Genomic DNA, 16742 nt, shown 5'->3' on the forward strand with positions numbered 1-16742 from the left:
TTTTGATCACCGTTATGAAATAACACTGCCACTGCTGCCACAACTGGGTCACAGGTGCCAGCAGGCACAGAGTGAACAAAAACACCGCTGCATCAGATGCAGGGTCACCTGCCATAGAGTCAGGTGGCCTTCTGTTGCATCAGCACCACTGATCTTGCTGCAATCAGTATGCACTGAGGGAGCATTGCTCCTGAAGGACTACAATGAAAGTTGCTGTAGCTTGGTTTCTAATAAAATATGTGACTCTTAATGAGTTTTCTCGGAACGCCACCAGGTGATATCCTGATGACAACCCACCACCTCAACTCAACCCTGACACTGTAGAAGCCATGCACCCCACACCCCTACAATACCAAATGACACGTAAATTGCAGCACTACTGGTCTGCATACTTCAGTTACATTATGGTAAGAATGTACTCGATTTCTGAGACAGTTACTGATGTTTCCTTGAGTAATTGCTGTGTTCATGATTTATCAGATTTAAAGACATCAGTGTGCTTAAAGTTTCTATGTAAATATTTTTTTATGAATCTGCATATAAAGATGTCATTACGTTTATCAAAAATAAATAGCTGTTAGGCTAAAGTCATGCAAACACCAACTCATGCAGATGCCGTTAGCTGCCATGCTCTCAGAAATGGTGACAAGCTACTTCCATCAGTACAGATGGATGTCTGCCACAGAATGCCTCAACAGCTGGGTTGCTGTCCTGTACATGGTAAACTGTCAACTAAAAATCTATTTAACTAACCAAGGATCATACAAAGTGTCTGTGCTCCTCAAATCATGCTGGCGAGTCTTGATAAGTTTGATAACTATTTGCTCAGAGTGACAGACGTAGTGATGGTAGATGGGCATAGTGCAAATGTTAGTGTATTTGGGAATAAATTGGTGCTGCGTAGGATTAGCCGAGCGGTCTAAGGTGCTGCTGCAGTCATGGACTGTGGGGCTGGTCCTGGTGGAGGTTTGAGGCCTCCCTCGGGTGTGTGTGTGTGTGTGTGTGTGTGTGTGTGTGTGTGTGTGTGTGTGTGTGTGTCTTTCCTCACTGTCAACCTATTTCTGCTCCTCATGAACCCAAAGTCTACATTGCCTAATAACTAGCATGTGGTGTCCACAGCTGAGGATAACCTATTATACAGCTTCGTACATAATAGAGTTGTGTACAGAGCTCACAGAGTACGGTAAACTAACTTCCTAGAACAGACAAAACTAACAGTACTTGCAACATGTTAGATAATAAGTGCAACTTCTTTCAGTGATACTTCAGTAAGTGACTAAGGGCATCAGACTTATTCAAGAAGTAGATTTAGAAACTAACCTGGCATAAATTTTCTGAATTTGCTACTATTCATGCAATCAAACAGGCACCAAAACAAATGGTAAAAAGAAAACTAAAAATTAGAATTCTGTCTTCCAAAGCTGCTCCACAGCAAAATTTTTCACCCCAATTTTTGCTCCCATTGATGGTATAGAGAGAAGTGATAATGATACTGAAAAGCAAGACAAGTAACTTCATAGACGTAATGCCACTGGCTCGTAAGGACTGACAGTTTTTATACTGATTATGCGCAAGAACTGCTCTTCAAGCATATAATTATTGTTAGTATTTCAAGTGTCAACAAGTTCCATTTGACTGGAGATTTTGTTGCCACATTATGGAACCTGTTTTGTGATCATGTACACAGATTTGCCAGGAGACATAACAACTCCTCTTTAACTATGAATACTGATTTTACAAGCCTCAACTGAGATGCTCCACAAGACTGTAGACAGTGAAGCCCATTTTGTAGCCTTGTATACAAAAAAATGTGCTCATCACTGGATGCAGTTGGACTGGAGATATCAGCAACACTCTGATACAGTTTGTACACAACATAGTTTTATACCAAAAGAAGTTCTTGTTTTGGAACACCAATAAACTGCATTATGAATACAACAATTACTAATAAAACTTGAATAATTGTTTATGATAAATTTATGCCCTCCTCTAGATTTATGTAGACTGCAGTGAGGTTCTACATAAAAAAAACCCTAACCTCATTCATGACTAGTTTGACGAAACACTTAAGACGCAAGGCAATGGAGGAATACCTGTGAATTACCCTGCCCAAAATGTGCAATGCATCCAACATGGTTCTTCAAATTAAGCACAATGCCTGCAAGAATGGCCCAAAATCTGATACCATACGTAAATGATGCAGCTATCATATTATTTTTACAACATGTTGGAAATAACTGTTGCTTCATATGGATGTACTATGTCACTGTTTTGTCTAGACTTAAGTTATGTAGACAAACAAATACGTATACGTGAAGCATTATTATGCGCACAAACAAATACGTATACGTGAAGCATTATTATACGCACAAACAAATATGTATACGTGAAGCATTATTATGCACACACACGAGAAGTATACCCACTAAATATCTCGCATCCTCTGTCCATTTTTTGAAATTTATTATCACTCATCTCATTCATAACATTCGTACATTTTGTGGCTCACATTGACTTGCCTTCATTCAGGTTTACGGTGCTTAGAAGAGTTTCATCATAACTGATATGGCGTTGCAAATATAAACCCACAATCAAATTTCATATACCCACAGTAAATGTTTATGATAAAACATTTGTTCTAAAATGTGCACTGCATGACATAACATTTAATTTGCTTAGGAAGAGGTGGATTCTTATCAGAGTACTAAATTTCTTGATGCCTCAGGCTGCCAACATACATTTGCACTGTTTCACTGTATTTCACATATTTCTATCATTAGTCTCTAGAATCATAACAACTTATTTACTTGGAGTATGGTATTTTGTGACAGAAAATGAAACTGTCTCACATTCTGTTAAGTACCAAAGAGACAAGATGTTAAGTGAACAGGCAGTGAAAACAAGCCATGTCAAATTAAAAATATCACTTTGGTATCATCTGAAAAAAGTAAAAATGCCCATGTCACTGATAAAATTATATCAAGATGATCTTGGGAGACCGCGGTTATGTTCTTTTATGAAGCAACAAACATTCTGTAGTGGATTTACAGAGCAGAAATCATGTAGATACTGAGAGAGAAATCTTTCTAACATCATGTGCAAGGCCCAAGAAAAAATTTTCACTTGGCTTGAAAAATTTTCACTTGGCTTGAAAAATCTTATTTCATTTCCAGAGCAACAAGAAAATTAGTGGTTGCACCCGGTACAAGTGGAAGGTTACAACTTCCTTATAAAACATAACACTAAATACAACATTCATTTCAATGTTACTTATATTTCAAACTCATTTTCCATCAATACATGGGAACATTGAACAATTTTTGACATAAAAATGAAACATTGTTAACCACAGAATTTTTTTTAAAAAATTTTGTTTCCCTTTTTTTTCCACACATGCCATCAGCTGTCTGGGTTCTTATTTTGCTTTGTTAAAAATGGAATAACTGGAATATGAAGACTAGAGAAACTCTATTCTGAATACATCTGAATCAATGAGACAGTAAAAATTCCTAAATATGCTTAATAATTTACAAAGCATTAACTACACTACAAAAATAAAAACTGATTTGTACTTAACATCTCATTTCACACCAAACAATAATTATGCACATGGAGTCATAAATTAATGAATGTATATAAAAATTACATCATACTAGAACAGTGATACAATATTAATTATTTTGTACCACTGTATTATTTTAAGACTCCAACGTACAATAGGCAGTTACCTCTCTTTAGCAACAATTGATTACCCGACACTCCATTTTATGAATATGGATTGGTCTCAAATTCAACACACAACTCAGAATGAACAGATAGTAACAATAAACACTGTTCAAATGCAGTTGCTTTACAAAGTACTGTGTGTTGAAACATTACTTGACTGAAGAGGCTTACATACTTAAAACGTATAAAACTCCCCATTGATGGAAACTGATAATTTCTTAAAATTAACAACCACCATATAAAAATGTTCCCCAAACTGAAAATCTTATAAAGTATGTCTCAGTCTTTTAGCAACGAAGTTAATTTCACTCTATTGGCTATGTGGTACACAAACCCATGTTGAAAATCGTTTGTACGTACTACCCAATCAATACTTTTGCAATAATTTGTGGTAAATCCACTTTTAAAAACCTCACCTCTAGTCAGTGATACAATAGTATTTCATTCCATTCATGTAAAATTTGGAATGTCACTGGCAAGGATGAAGTTTTGTGGTAGAAACATATACAGAAAATATGGGTAATCTTTAAAAATTATACTGTGAAATTACCCACAGACTATACTATCTCAGTCATTTACTAGCTTTAACCCAGACAACTGACACACCTGCACTTATTTTCTAAAATAAAAGAGACAGTCTTTTTCTGAACCAGCAAAATGTCTTGTGCTTTTAAATTTTTCACTATGACAGGTACAAATTCAACTGCATAAACAAGAAAATAGTATGATGGGTTCTTGAAGACATTCCCATTCTAGAAAGTGCAAATTGTTATACATTAGGCAAGTCAAAGTTCATAATGCATGCATATTTATACAAAAACATTTACGAACATTACTAACAGTAAGTGGACATGTCAGTCACACACACTTACACATTTACACACACAGTTCATTGTGAGCACAATATTTTTATTTTTGATTTCTCAATCCATGGAAGAGATCTGTGACTTGAACATAAAACTGAATGTGAGTGTGGGCCACCTTTTTTCAAAAGTAATACTTAAAACAGTACTATACAATGTATGTCTGTTTTAATTACCAGTTCCATTCTTTCACATACTTTTTTTTGAAAGTAACACAAATTAAACTGGCAGTAAATTATAATCGCATCTATGCATAAAAAGATTAGTAGTAAATTTCAAAATAAGGTTAGTTATTCTTTAATATTTGCTGCTGATAGTGCCACAAAAGGAAAAAGAAAGAGCTGTCTTTACCTTTTAAATTACCTGACATGTTCACTGTTGTTAGGATAGACAAACACTTATTCTTAACATGCTTTCCTCTTAAATTTACATGTTCAAATTAAATGTAATTACACTATCAATTACCTGCCTCCAATGTATTAAAATGCACCTCTTTGGATAAATGACATTCACACTAAAACAGAGTATCAGAAAATATAACATTTGTCTTGAGCAAATTTTCTCAGGGAAAATGTGCTCAAGAAATAAATTATTTTTTAGTGTATCTTCAACTTTTTGTGATTCTTTTATGAAAATATTCTTTTATAGGTTCAGTTATAATGTGCAAATACCAGCCATACTTTGCCTTCAAACAAATTTTGTAACAGTATTCAGAAGTTCTGAAGACCACACAATTTAATAATAACTGTTTCTGTGAGCTGATTTTAACCATGTTTACTACAGTAAAACGTATTCCCCAACCCTTTTTCTCAATGAAAGATTACATTACCTGGTGTGCGTAATCGTAATTCAGAGGAAACATTCTACATTATATTCTCTACTTTCTCATCGAAGGCTACAATTTTGCATTGCATTTCTAACAATCTAAGCCTTGTTTCATGCATTATGGCTATAAAATAAATCAAGTAATGTAAAGCCCAATGGTAGAAATTAGTTTTTACACAGTGAGGTATGTCTGGTTTAGCTTAATATTTTGTCGTTCAGTAACTCCTACACCCTCCCCCCCCCCCCTTCTAACTATATGGTGAAGTGTTGAATGTATGTGTTCTATAATTCTGTTTGGATAGAACTCTTTCAAACTTGAGAAGAAAGTTTTTACTTCTCACAAATTTAGAATGAAAACTGATTAGTAGCTGGAGGAGGGAGGGGGGAGGGGAGGGTTGCTTATGGAACAACACAATGACAACAGTAGGAAAGGTATAAAAATTTGAATGCCCTCCCACTCATGTTTTTAACATGAAACAGAATCGGAGTTTTCATATGTGCCTGGTCTCCAAAACTGAAAAAAATACTAGCTGAAGACTACAGGAATGTGATATTTACACATTGCGAACTAATACACTGGTTGTAAAAAGAATGAAATTATCTATTTTTCTTTTCCCCTAAAATATGGGAGTGGTGGCGAAACAGAATGATGCATACTGAAATTGCAATACCACTGAATGCAAGATCAGTTTTATCTGAAATGCTAAGAGGAAAAAATATCAAGTTATGAAAAAACATTTATTTAGCAATGGAATGTGAACCGTACTCTTACACATGGAGAGAACTGTTTAAAATAAAATCTCACACTTTAACCTTTACTGACTTTTATTCATCTGCCAGACCTAGCACCATAAACATTATCAGAGATCTGTGCAGGTTTCACTGCATAGCCTCTGTTGTTAAATTTGAATTATTAGCTCTGTTATGCAGCTTTCAGAAATTAAGTATGTTCTCAATCTATTGCCAGAACTATTCCCCAATGAATCTCAGCCATTTATAACCACTCCCATGAAAGTGGAGCTTAACATCACATTATGTCCATTGGAGGAAAAAAAAAATGCTCTTTCACTCTGTTCAATAATAACTATTCGACAGGTGCATCATTCTTTGGCGGCACGTTTTCTGATTGAGAGAAGGCATATTACAAGGCCTATATTATGTTAATTGAAACTATATTGCATGCAATAACTAAACTGAAAAATAATTTTGCTAACTACACATATAAGACAAAATACTTAAAAAGCAACAAATGCTACTAGAGCATGAACATTTGCAAATTTTTGAAGAAAACTAATTTAGGATTAAATGCACAAAATTGTCTCTCAAAATCTCTTCTTTAAAGATCTGCTGACACTTGGTTTTCTGTTTTTACATTTGTTAACAATATAAAACTGAATTATAGGACATGAATGTACATAATCAATGCTTAATATGTCTTCAGGTCTCCAGACCAGTGATGGGCCTATCCATGTGCCACAGTTGAAGAGTTGCTAATATTAGTGGCAGTCACAAAATGGCTGTAGATGGAAGGAAGGAAGGATGATTAAGAGTTTAACATATTGCCAACAGTGCAGTCATCAGAGATGGAGCACAAGCTCATATTACAAAAGGATAAGGAAGGCATGAACAACGAGTGGAGTGAGCTACGGAAACTGTGGAAGGCCTAAATCTGTATGGTCAGACGGTTATGTGAAATGTTGTCCTCCCAACTGCATACAAAATGACTGTAAAATATGATACAAACCTATTTGCACATGATGACCAATATCTAGCATGTCCTGGCTTCCCAATATTAACAGCCAAGTATCGCACTCAATACTTATGCCATGTTACGAAGAGATTTGTACATACAGAATACACACAGTGCTGCACCAGACAACACTTGCATCTAGGAGAACTATATAATATTCTTGGGGGTGTACTGTGTAACTTCTGCTGTAACAGGGAAAAGTGATGGAGGAGTTATTTATATAAAATTATTATTCAGTGCGACAGAGTTAGCCAGTGACTGAATATTAGCCATTAAATTTTAGGAACTTGAAAAATTGATTGCTTACATATTTTATGATAGCTTACAACACTCACTCACTCAGTTCTTCGAACGAGTAAAAGATATCTATATGGAAACTCAGAAACGTGATGCTCAAAAGAGTGTCACATGAAGAAAGGGAACTGATTTTATCTTTCTTGATATTTGAAGCAAATTTAAGAGTGGGTAGTACTTTGAGAATGTGAGGTTTATCCAGCTATTGTCTACATCATATGATATCTTAGAAGGCAACTGATTGTTGCCATTAGGAACGCACCAGCTGTGTATTAAATAAGACGTAAGACACAGTTTAATAGGAACTGACATTTTGAATGAGTGAAATCAGATAAGTGACTGTGCACTGTCAATATATGAGGTGACCCCTCCTTTATTCTACAGCACATAAAAATTTCAAACTGTTTCTTAACTTACAACATTTTCATTGAAAATGGGTATATACTTCATAATCTGCCCCAAATGTGTCATGCATGGATGAGTAAGTGAATAATGCTATCAACAAGAAGAGCAGCAATGGAAAATTTAGCGAGACAAGGAATGTGCAGATATTCTGCAACTAAGAGTAATCAGGTAAGTCCATATTACTTGATAAGTATTTTATGAATGCTAGAAATTTTGGTTTACATCATCATCATCTCATCATCGTCATTTAAAATTATTGTTCAACTTACAACTGTATGAGGTAAAAATCTAAACTGTTATAAATGGCATTGAAGTAAATTACTTGCACCATCAATAAATGATAAGGCTAAACAAAAATTTGGGTTTAAAAGTAGGACAGCAAACATTTGACTACCAAACACAAATACTAATCAACCTCTCTTCAAACAGCCAATTCAGCAATGGAGGAAGTATGGAATTACTGAAAATATATCTGAAAGTTAACAGTTACAAGCATGGAGACCTGAAGACAGCACAAATTTAAAACTTGGCTGTGTTGACATGCATTTCCATGAGCGTAGAAGTGCCCAAAAGGAATGATGACCATGAATACATATGAAGCATTTCATGTAATCCATAAATGATATGAGGTTTTGGAAGGTACATTATTAGTTAGTTTACAGAAAGCAATTTGACAGTGTTGTAGCAAAAGCCAAAATAAGAGGACCAAGAAGCATGCACTTCACACACACACACACACACACACACACACACACACACACACACACACACACACACACACACACACAAAATGAGTTTACTTTAAGGATATCACATATACCATAGACAGATTAACATAAATCTGATTGTATGCAGCACCATTTTAGAAGAATTTCATTTGAACAACAAAGAATAAAAAGAACTCAAGTCACAAGCACTCCGTTATAACAGCCAAGGATAAATAAATACTATAATATGTATTATATCCTTTGCTAGGCATAAAAAGATGGAAATTCTCTGGAAAAAAAAGAACACAATTCCTGTGCTTCAGCAGCTAATCTATTCATATGACTGATTGTGTGTCACAACATAAGACATGTAACTCTTACTGACTCCAGTAGTTGCTTTACATGACCAATTTTCTGCTAACCCAAATCCAAAGATAGTCTCATGCTCTTGAGATCTTAAATTTAAAATTTTATAAAAACCACATAAATTATCTTTTCAAAATAATTAACTATTAAAAATAATATTTATTCTATCATCATAATAAAAAACTATTTTTATTATATTCAGCACATTAACTATGTATCATTACATTTCCACTCTTTTGATTACTTGAACAGTAATGGTGAATGCAAGAATTCACAGTCAAAGGAACATACTGACTCATTACAGTAGGCACTTAAGTACTCACTGTCAATAGTGCTTCATTTGCTCCCTGGATCTACTCATTGCTACATTTGCAGTGGTGCTCATGAAGGTGCAATAAAAGTGAAAACTTCAGGTACTGAGTGGAACTGTAGACTTCAAACAACTTGTCCTCCACTCCCAATCTCTCATTCTCTCTCACAGACAAACATGAGAGTGTGAGAGAGTGGGGGGTAGGGGTTGGCATACACTGAAACAGCTGCATATAATTGAAATAATATTTCAGCAGACTAGATGCGCTAGACGTATGCGGCAGGAACTCCTTAAAACATTTAAGGTGCACTGACTACAATAGTTCAGTTATCACACACTGAGTTTCTGAATGTGGAAGCTTTTCTTCAGTTTTCAGTTACTCATTAATATGATGAACATCAGAATTTCTGCAGCTTTTATGAAGCAATGTCCTTGATACGTCCCATCACATGGTTTAAACATAGATTCAGTTAGAAGATCACCAGTATCCTTAACTGATGGTCAATGGACATTACACCAAGAAGCAAGTCTGGAGAATTACATGTGTAATTCTTTTTATAAATGAACATCACATCCTAATCATTGCTCAGTAATCAGCAACTCATGTCATGACTCTAGATCCAGACGTTCTTCTTAAAGTGCTTTCACAGTTTCACAAGTTTAAGGAATTTAAAAAGGCCACAGTACAACACACACAACCTCTAATAGTCATTTTCTTTTCACTAAGAACAAAAAACTGACAAAATAAAAACTGTGTCTCTGCAAGAAAGCAGGCAATAAAACAAAGTCAATAAGAAAAACCTCACTGTCACACCACACAGATAGGTAGTCAGCAGGCACACTGTGTGTGTCAATTAAGTGAGCTGAACTGGCCTACATGCAACAGTTCACTTTCACTGGTGGCAGTTTAGATTGGTGGAGGACCACGAACGTAACGTAGCTGTGGTGTGAAGGACATCTGCATGGTGTTCATACTGTCACAGCAGCGTGGCTCCAGGAGGTATGCAACACAGAAGAGTAGCACGATGGTGACATGGAAGGGCAAAGAAGCACGTAACACACGCCATAACCATGGTCGCACTCCACTTGGTGCAGCCTCAGGATCACCTCCATCACCTTTGCATGCTCCTCCACGATGTTTCTTCCGCCTGCAACATTCATATCAACACCTTAAATCATGTGCACGATGTAATTGTGACTTCATGACAGCAATTGTTAATTTCTTGACGCATACATGTGCAATGTAACTTGGCATGCACATTGTATCAGGAAAGAACACTCTGACAGTCAGGAAAAGTTGAGGGTTAATTGTGCTGTCAATGTGCTAACCAGAAAACTTTTGATTCAATAAAACATGAGGAAGAATTCTTTACAATTAACTCACAATTACATTTTTTATGTATCACAGTTTGTGTATAACACCATGGCCACTCCTTTTCCGACAAACTATTACCTCTCTCAGGGTTGGAAATACAATTTTTGTAATTACCAGTAGAAGTTTACTGAACAAACCACTTATAACTTTTTCATTAGAGTATGATGTTTATTCAGTAAGCATACCAAATGGCATGTTATAAGATACTCAAAGACTATGCCATGTGACTCCTTATAAATGTACCAAATACCGTTGTAATTAATGATTTGGAAAAGGTTTTTAAAGAATCCAGGATAAGTAATCATAAAACACTGATAATGGTAGCAAATGAATATTCAGCTTTTTCATGTATCAAGTATCTTGAAGTCACAGTCTTGACTGTGGCCAGGTGATAATGAAAATGTCAGAAATCACATAAAAGTAAAGTGATTAATAACTGTCAGGAACTGAATGTGCAATCGAAATATGACTGTAGATTAACAGTGATGTTAGACGGAGTAGGGTCAATAAAGAAAGGATGACAAAGCAATCAACAAAGAATATTGGAGATACGATAGATGAAGAGAGACAGGCATCAAAAGCATGAAAAAACACAAAACGAAGTTAATCAGTCAAAAAAACTGAAGTGTGCAAGGGAATGGTCTTCATTTAGCTGATTTTTATATGAGAACACATTTTATCTGATAGAGTCAAATGTCTTCCCAGTAGCAATCAGATGACACATACTAAATCAATTGAAAATAGATTAATTCTAACAAAGTTTGTGCACCAGCATTTCTTTCCAAACCTGCTGGAAAATTATGATAATTTTGTGCCTGTTATTAGGTGCATGGTAGCTGTTACAAATTTTCAAGACTTTAAAAAAGATTTTAAAACCTTATTCCTTGCTCAGAAAAAGAATTGAAGAATTTTGTATTATCACCTATGGCTTCTCTATCACAGTTTTCCAACAGCAGCAGTTCCTGAGCAGTTCACACAGTTCTACTGCAGGCGAGGTTGTCAGAATTTACAACAGTTTAACAAGAAATGCGCAATTTTGCAGAGGGTCATTTTAATCATTATCATATAATTTTTCCTCAACTATAACAGACCGTGCTGGAAGTTTTAAATTTCGCTTAATGAATTTTTGCATTATTGCTAAACACTACACAAACTGTGCCAATGTCAACCACCTCTAGCCATCAACAGCTGTTTGTTAAGGAAACTTGCTCTCACAGTTATGCACATAATTAACAATATGTTCTGTCACACTTTACGCACTATGAACCACTGAGAACTCACACTGGCTTAATAGGTATGAATAGTACCACTCAGAAAGAAGAAGTGTGACAGTATTCTAAAATCGTCGCTCTGTCAACGTTAAAGTTCTACCGGGCACTCCTTTCTATTCTAGAAGTTATGAAAAAACGCATTTCGCAAATAGGAATTCTCGGACGTTAAATGCGTGCAAAAATGCAATATGCAGCGTTGCGAGTGTTAAGAGACGAAACAAATTTGGGCAAATTAGGGGGGACCCGCGGCGTCGCAGAGCGCGCCTGCTAACGCGGCGCAGCTTTTTCACGTTCTCCACTTTCTAAGTGGCGGTAATGACACGCGCCCCGACGCATAGGAATCGCCTGATTTAGCCACCGGTACGCCCCCGCCGCGCTATTGCATTCCGACGCCTTCAGCTTCGGGGGAATATTAAACTTCCGGACCAGTCCACCGCTGCCGTCTGTAATAGTTTCCCCAGCCACAGCCAGCCGCTCTGCAAGTTTTGTCACCGACACTTGGCTCTATACGTCAAGATCTGCTCAAACCACGAGATACTAGAAACTGAATCCTCTACCAATTATTCGTGCAACTGGCTTCCATAAAATAAGGAACCATTCTTAGAAAAGCCAGCCGACGAGCATACTTCAAACCAGAAGCACGTGTGTAGGAATACACGCCTCATGCTCGACACGTGCACACCCGTGATTCCATTCACATCTAAATAGGAGCACGCACTTTGTTCCATCGTTCGAGACATCCGCTTTGCAGCAACTGTCGCCGCAGACGATATACAGGGTGTTCGGAAATCCCCACTACACACTTCTAGGACATAATATTTTGAATAGGAACCCGTGTCCAGAAATGTCATCCAAAGATGCGTCGAGGTTATGGGCGCCGACGCCTGTATATGAATGTATATACAGGATGATTCTGCGACGATGTTACAAACTTTCTAGGATGATGGAGAAGGACAAATATATCTACTTGAGTTAAGGGACCCTGATCCGGAAACGAATCAGTCGCAAGGTTATAAGCGTAATTCGTTCTGATACCTCTGACAGTTGAATACGATTTGTTGCTAAGATCGCAGGGTAGACAGCTTTCAGAAGTGGTAGTATGGACCATAACAAGAAACAATGTCTAATAAACATGGGCTCTAAAATGGGTACCGGATGAGCTATGAACACTTCATCTTCGTTACTGTGAAATACATCTCTACTGAACACATGATCACAGCTCTCAAGGTATGCGTTTTAGAGCTCAAGTTTACTAGACATTGGTTCTGGCTTTGGTCCATACTGAAAGTTGCACAGCCCACAATCTTAGTAGAAACAGTACCGGTACAAGTATTCCATTGTCAGAGGTATCACAACGGTTTTCACTTATAACTTTTGACTCCTTCGTTTCTGAACCTGGGGGCCCCTACCCCAAATTGAAGTGGTTATGCGTCCCCATCACCCTAGAAAATTTGTATCATCATCACGGAATCACCCTGTATATACATACATTTGCAGGCGCCGGCACGCATATCTTCAACGCTCTGTACCATCGTTGGATGACGTTTACGGACATGGGTTACTACTCAAAATGTAATGTACTCTTCCCTTTTTAAAGTCCTAGAAGTTTGTAACGGGAATTTCAGATCGTTCTGTATTTTGTGGTGAAGGCGAAATAGTTCAAAGATGGGTGTGGCCGAGCGGTTCTAAGCGCTTCAATCTGGAACCGCGAGACCGCTATGGTAGCAGGTTCGAATCCTGCCTCGGGCATGGATGTGTGTGATGTCCTTAGGTTAGTTAGGTTTAAGTAGTTCTAAGTTCTAGGGGACTGATGACCTCAGATGTTAAGTCTCATAGTGCTCAGAGCCATTTGAACCATAGTTCAAAGATGCCAGAAGTACTGGGATAATTAATACCTTTTGCGTGTCGCATGTGTAAGCGTGGTGGGAACGATAAAGATGGCGAGGAGTATTGTGTTTAATTACCGAACTTGTGATTTCGAAGTAATGCTTCATTCTGTTGGGCCACTAACAAAAGAAAAATACACAGACGCTATACCGGTAGCGGCAATTTTACGTCTGACACTTCGAATTCCTGCTACTGAGGGTAGTTACCCCAGTCTGAAGTTCCATTCAAAGTATCTATTACAGCAAAGCCTAATATTATTCCAGTTCTTCCCCGGTTCTGGTAAAATCTTTGGAAAACCATCTTAAGCTACTAGATTCACGACTACATAACGTTTCTTTCTTTGGAAAGCGAAACACTTATTTCATACTTCACATTTACAGTCAATAAGGGGCTTAATGTGTGTTTCTGAACATGCAGCATTGTACACGTACACTGAAAGGAAGCGCTAAAAGGGTAACATTTCCGTTCACATGTAAGAATGTCAAATTTCATCGGCATTAACAGTGGAAGTAGCTATTTCAATTAGAAGCACGAATTCCGTTTCACTTTGCCTTTATAATTCGCGGAATCAACCAGAAAAAAAGGGGGTGAGAAAATGTATGGTAATACTCATTAAATTCCACGTGTTCCTCTTTAGACGTCTCGGCCAAAGTGCTAACAGAAAGGAATATTTGCATATGTGGAAAAAGTGCAGCTTAACAGTGAGACGTAGTAAAAAGTGGCACCAAATGAATGAACAGCGTACAGGTGCATGACTGTTGTACTTGTCTGTCTGGGATGGGGTGACTCAGCCGACGCACGTTGGCCTGTGCCCATAAAGCGGAAGCATGTGCCACTACATCAGTATTTTGTGCCATTTGGCGCCTCTTCGAGCAATGACCACGTGCTGATGTGCACGTAATGTGCATCGAATGTTTCACAGGTGTAAAACGCATCTTAAATGTCTGGAGAGGCAATCGCCTTAAGTCGTGTTGTGGAACTCATCACCGTTCGACAGGTCGTACGTAGAAAACCACGATACTTCAGTCATTATGGCCTTAATGAAAGGTCAATCCAATTTGTGGCCAGAGTCTTAACCACTACGCCATTTCGCTCGGCACAGAATTTAACCTGAAGTACGAAAGGCAACGATGACTGCCACACTATTGTCTTTTTGCGACGCTCTAGAACATAAGCATACCGATTTCTCTCTCTCTCTCTCTCTCTCTCTCTCTCTCTCTCTCACACACACACACACACACACACACACACACACACACACACACGATTCTTGGCTTTGGATTGCACTTCGTAGTTTCACACGCCATATGGGTACGTTACACACAAGAATAGCTCAATTGAGCAACTATGCAAGATGTAAAACGCCGGGTTATTTAAAACAAAATCATGGCGGAAATGAGAAAAACAGTTACTTTTTCTACACGTTTTGGTTAAGAGGAGAACGGATGGATCCGTGGAACACAGTGGCTACACGAAGCCCACTCATATCGATCAGTATCTGCACGCCATGAGCCGTCGTCAACCAACACATGGATGTTCCGTGCTTAGAACACACGCGCTCTGCGAAGAATGAAGCCTCGCTGGAGAACTGAAACAACTGAGCGTAGTTTTAGAAAAGAACGGGACTCTGAACAACAGATTGTGCGTGCCCTAAACCCAAAACGAATCTGTTTGCACAGGAAACCGACACCAATGATTTAGACATAATTCCGTACCTTCCATGTGCTGGCACAGTTTCATAGGACATTGGGAGAAGACTTAGAAGACGTGGATTCCTACGTGTATGACCGCTCCAACGAAATTGTAATCTGTAAAGTTTACTATGCTGCGTAGAAGATGATCTAGGGCTCCGAAAATAGGTGCGTACTACATACTGTGCAAACGCATCCTACCCTAAGTTGGAAAGACTACAGCAACTGTTGAGGAAAGACGTAAATAACAGAAGCGTTAACCCGACTGAAGCAGCCAACTAAACGATCTGCTGTTTCCATGAAAATGGCAGGAGGTACGTAAATACCAGCATCGCCGTGCAGGGGACGAATAACTGGGACAGTGTAATAAAGGAGTCAATAAAGAAACTTGACAGGGTCGGATGCTTTAGCTGAAGGGATCCGGCACTTAGCTTTCTTACGCAAAATATTCTAACGCTCCCTCCTCTTTGGGGAAGGCTATTGCCTCACGCCATTATCTTTACTTTTAACTTTTCTCAGTTTTCGTTCTATCGTTCTGTTGGATTTGAATTTCTGTAGTTTTATTGTTCAACTGCGCCGGGAGATCATCGCAACGGCAGCGCGCAGCATGCCCCGTTCACAGTTTGGTTGTAGTCCAAAGAGAGAGCAACGAAACTGGCACTCTACACCTGATGAAGGCACTAGCTAAGTTGTCGAAATATTGTGTAAAGACAAAATCACAAATCCACACCAAATCCATGAACTTATTTATAAGTTTTCAACACTTGTCGCAATGTTAACCCTCCCAATAAAAGTAGAAATAACACAGTACTGCCGGCCGCGGTGGTCTAGTGGTTCTAGGCGCTCAGTCAGGAACCGCGCGACTGCTGCGGTAGCAGGTTCGAATCCTGCCTCGGGCATGAATGTGTGTGATGTCCTTAGGTTAGTTAGGTTTAAGTAGTTCTAAGTTCTAGGGGACTTATGACCACAGATGTTGAGTCCCATAGTGCTCAGTGCCATTTGAACCATTTTTGAACACAGTACTTGTCATTTCTTCAAGACGTTACCATCCAGTTTAAGACTATGGGCCACAACAGAAAAGCAGAGGACGGTAAGTTGCTTAATTGGTGTTCTCTTTTCCCCTACTTTCTGGGTTTGTCTTCAGCGGGCGTAATCCCTTGTTTCTATTACAACTTGTTATTGTAAAATCTCTAAGACATCGATGTCGTCATAGTTGGGAGTCTCGTTCACAATGGTTTGAAACGCTTGTCGCCTTGTGAACACAAACACTTA

General features: G+C 38.0%; 1 protein-coding gene across 3 annotated transcripts in view; it reads right to left on the reverse strand.

Annotated features, from left to right (window-relative positions):
* Positions 1-3254: 3254 nt before the first annotated feature.
* LOC126298945 (uncharacterized) overlaps positions 3255-16742 on the reverse strand; it is an 828858-nt gene continuing 815370 nt past the window's right edge. For all 3 annotated transcript variants that reach the window (XM_049990548.1, XM_049990546.1, XM_049990547.1), the window contains one exon: positions 3255-10394. In XM_049990548.1, the coding sequence (XP_049846505.1) occupies positions 10154-10394 (241 nt within the window). In that variant the 3' untranslated portion in view covers positions 3255-10153. The remainder of the gene's footprint in view (positions 10395-16742) is intronic.

This window comes from Schistocerca gregaria, chromosome X (genome assembly GCF_023897955.1).
Source record: "Schistocerca gregaria isolate iqSchGreg1 chromosome X, iqSchGreg1.2, whole genome shotgun sequence".
Taxonomy (NCBI): domain Eukaryota; kingdom Metazoa; phylum Arthropoda; class Insecta; order Orthoptera; family Acrididae; genus Schistocerca; species Schistocerca gregaria.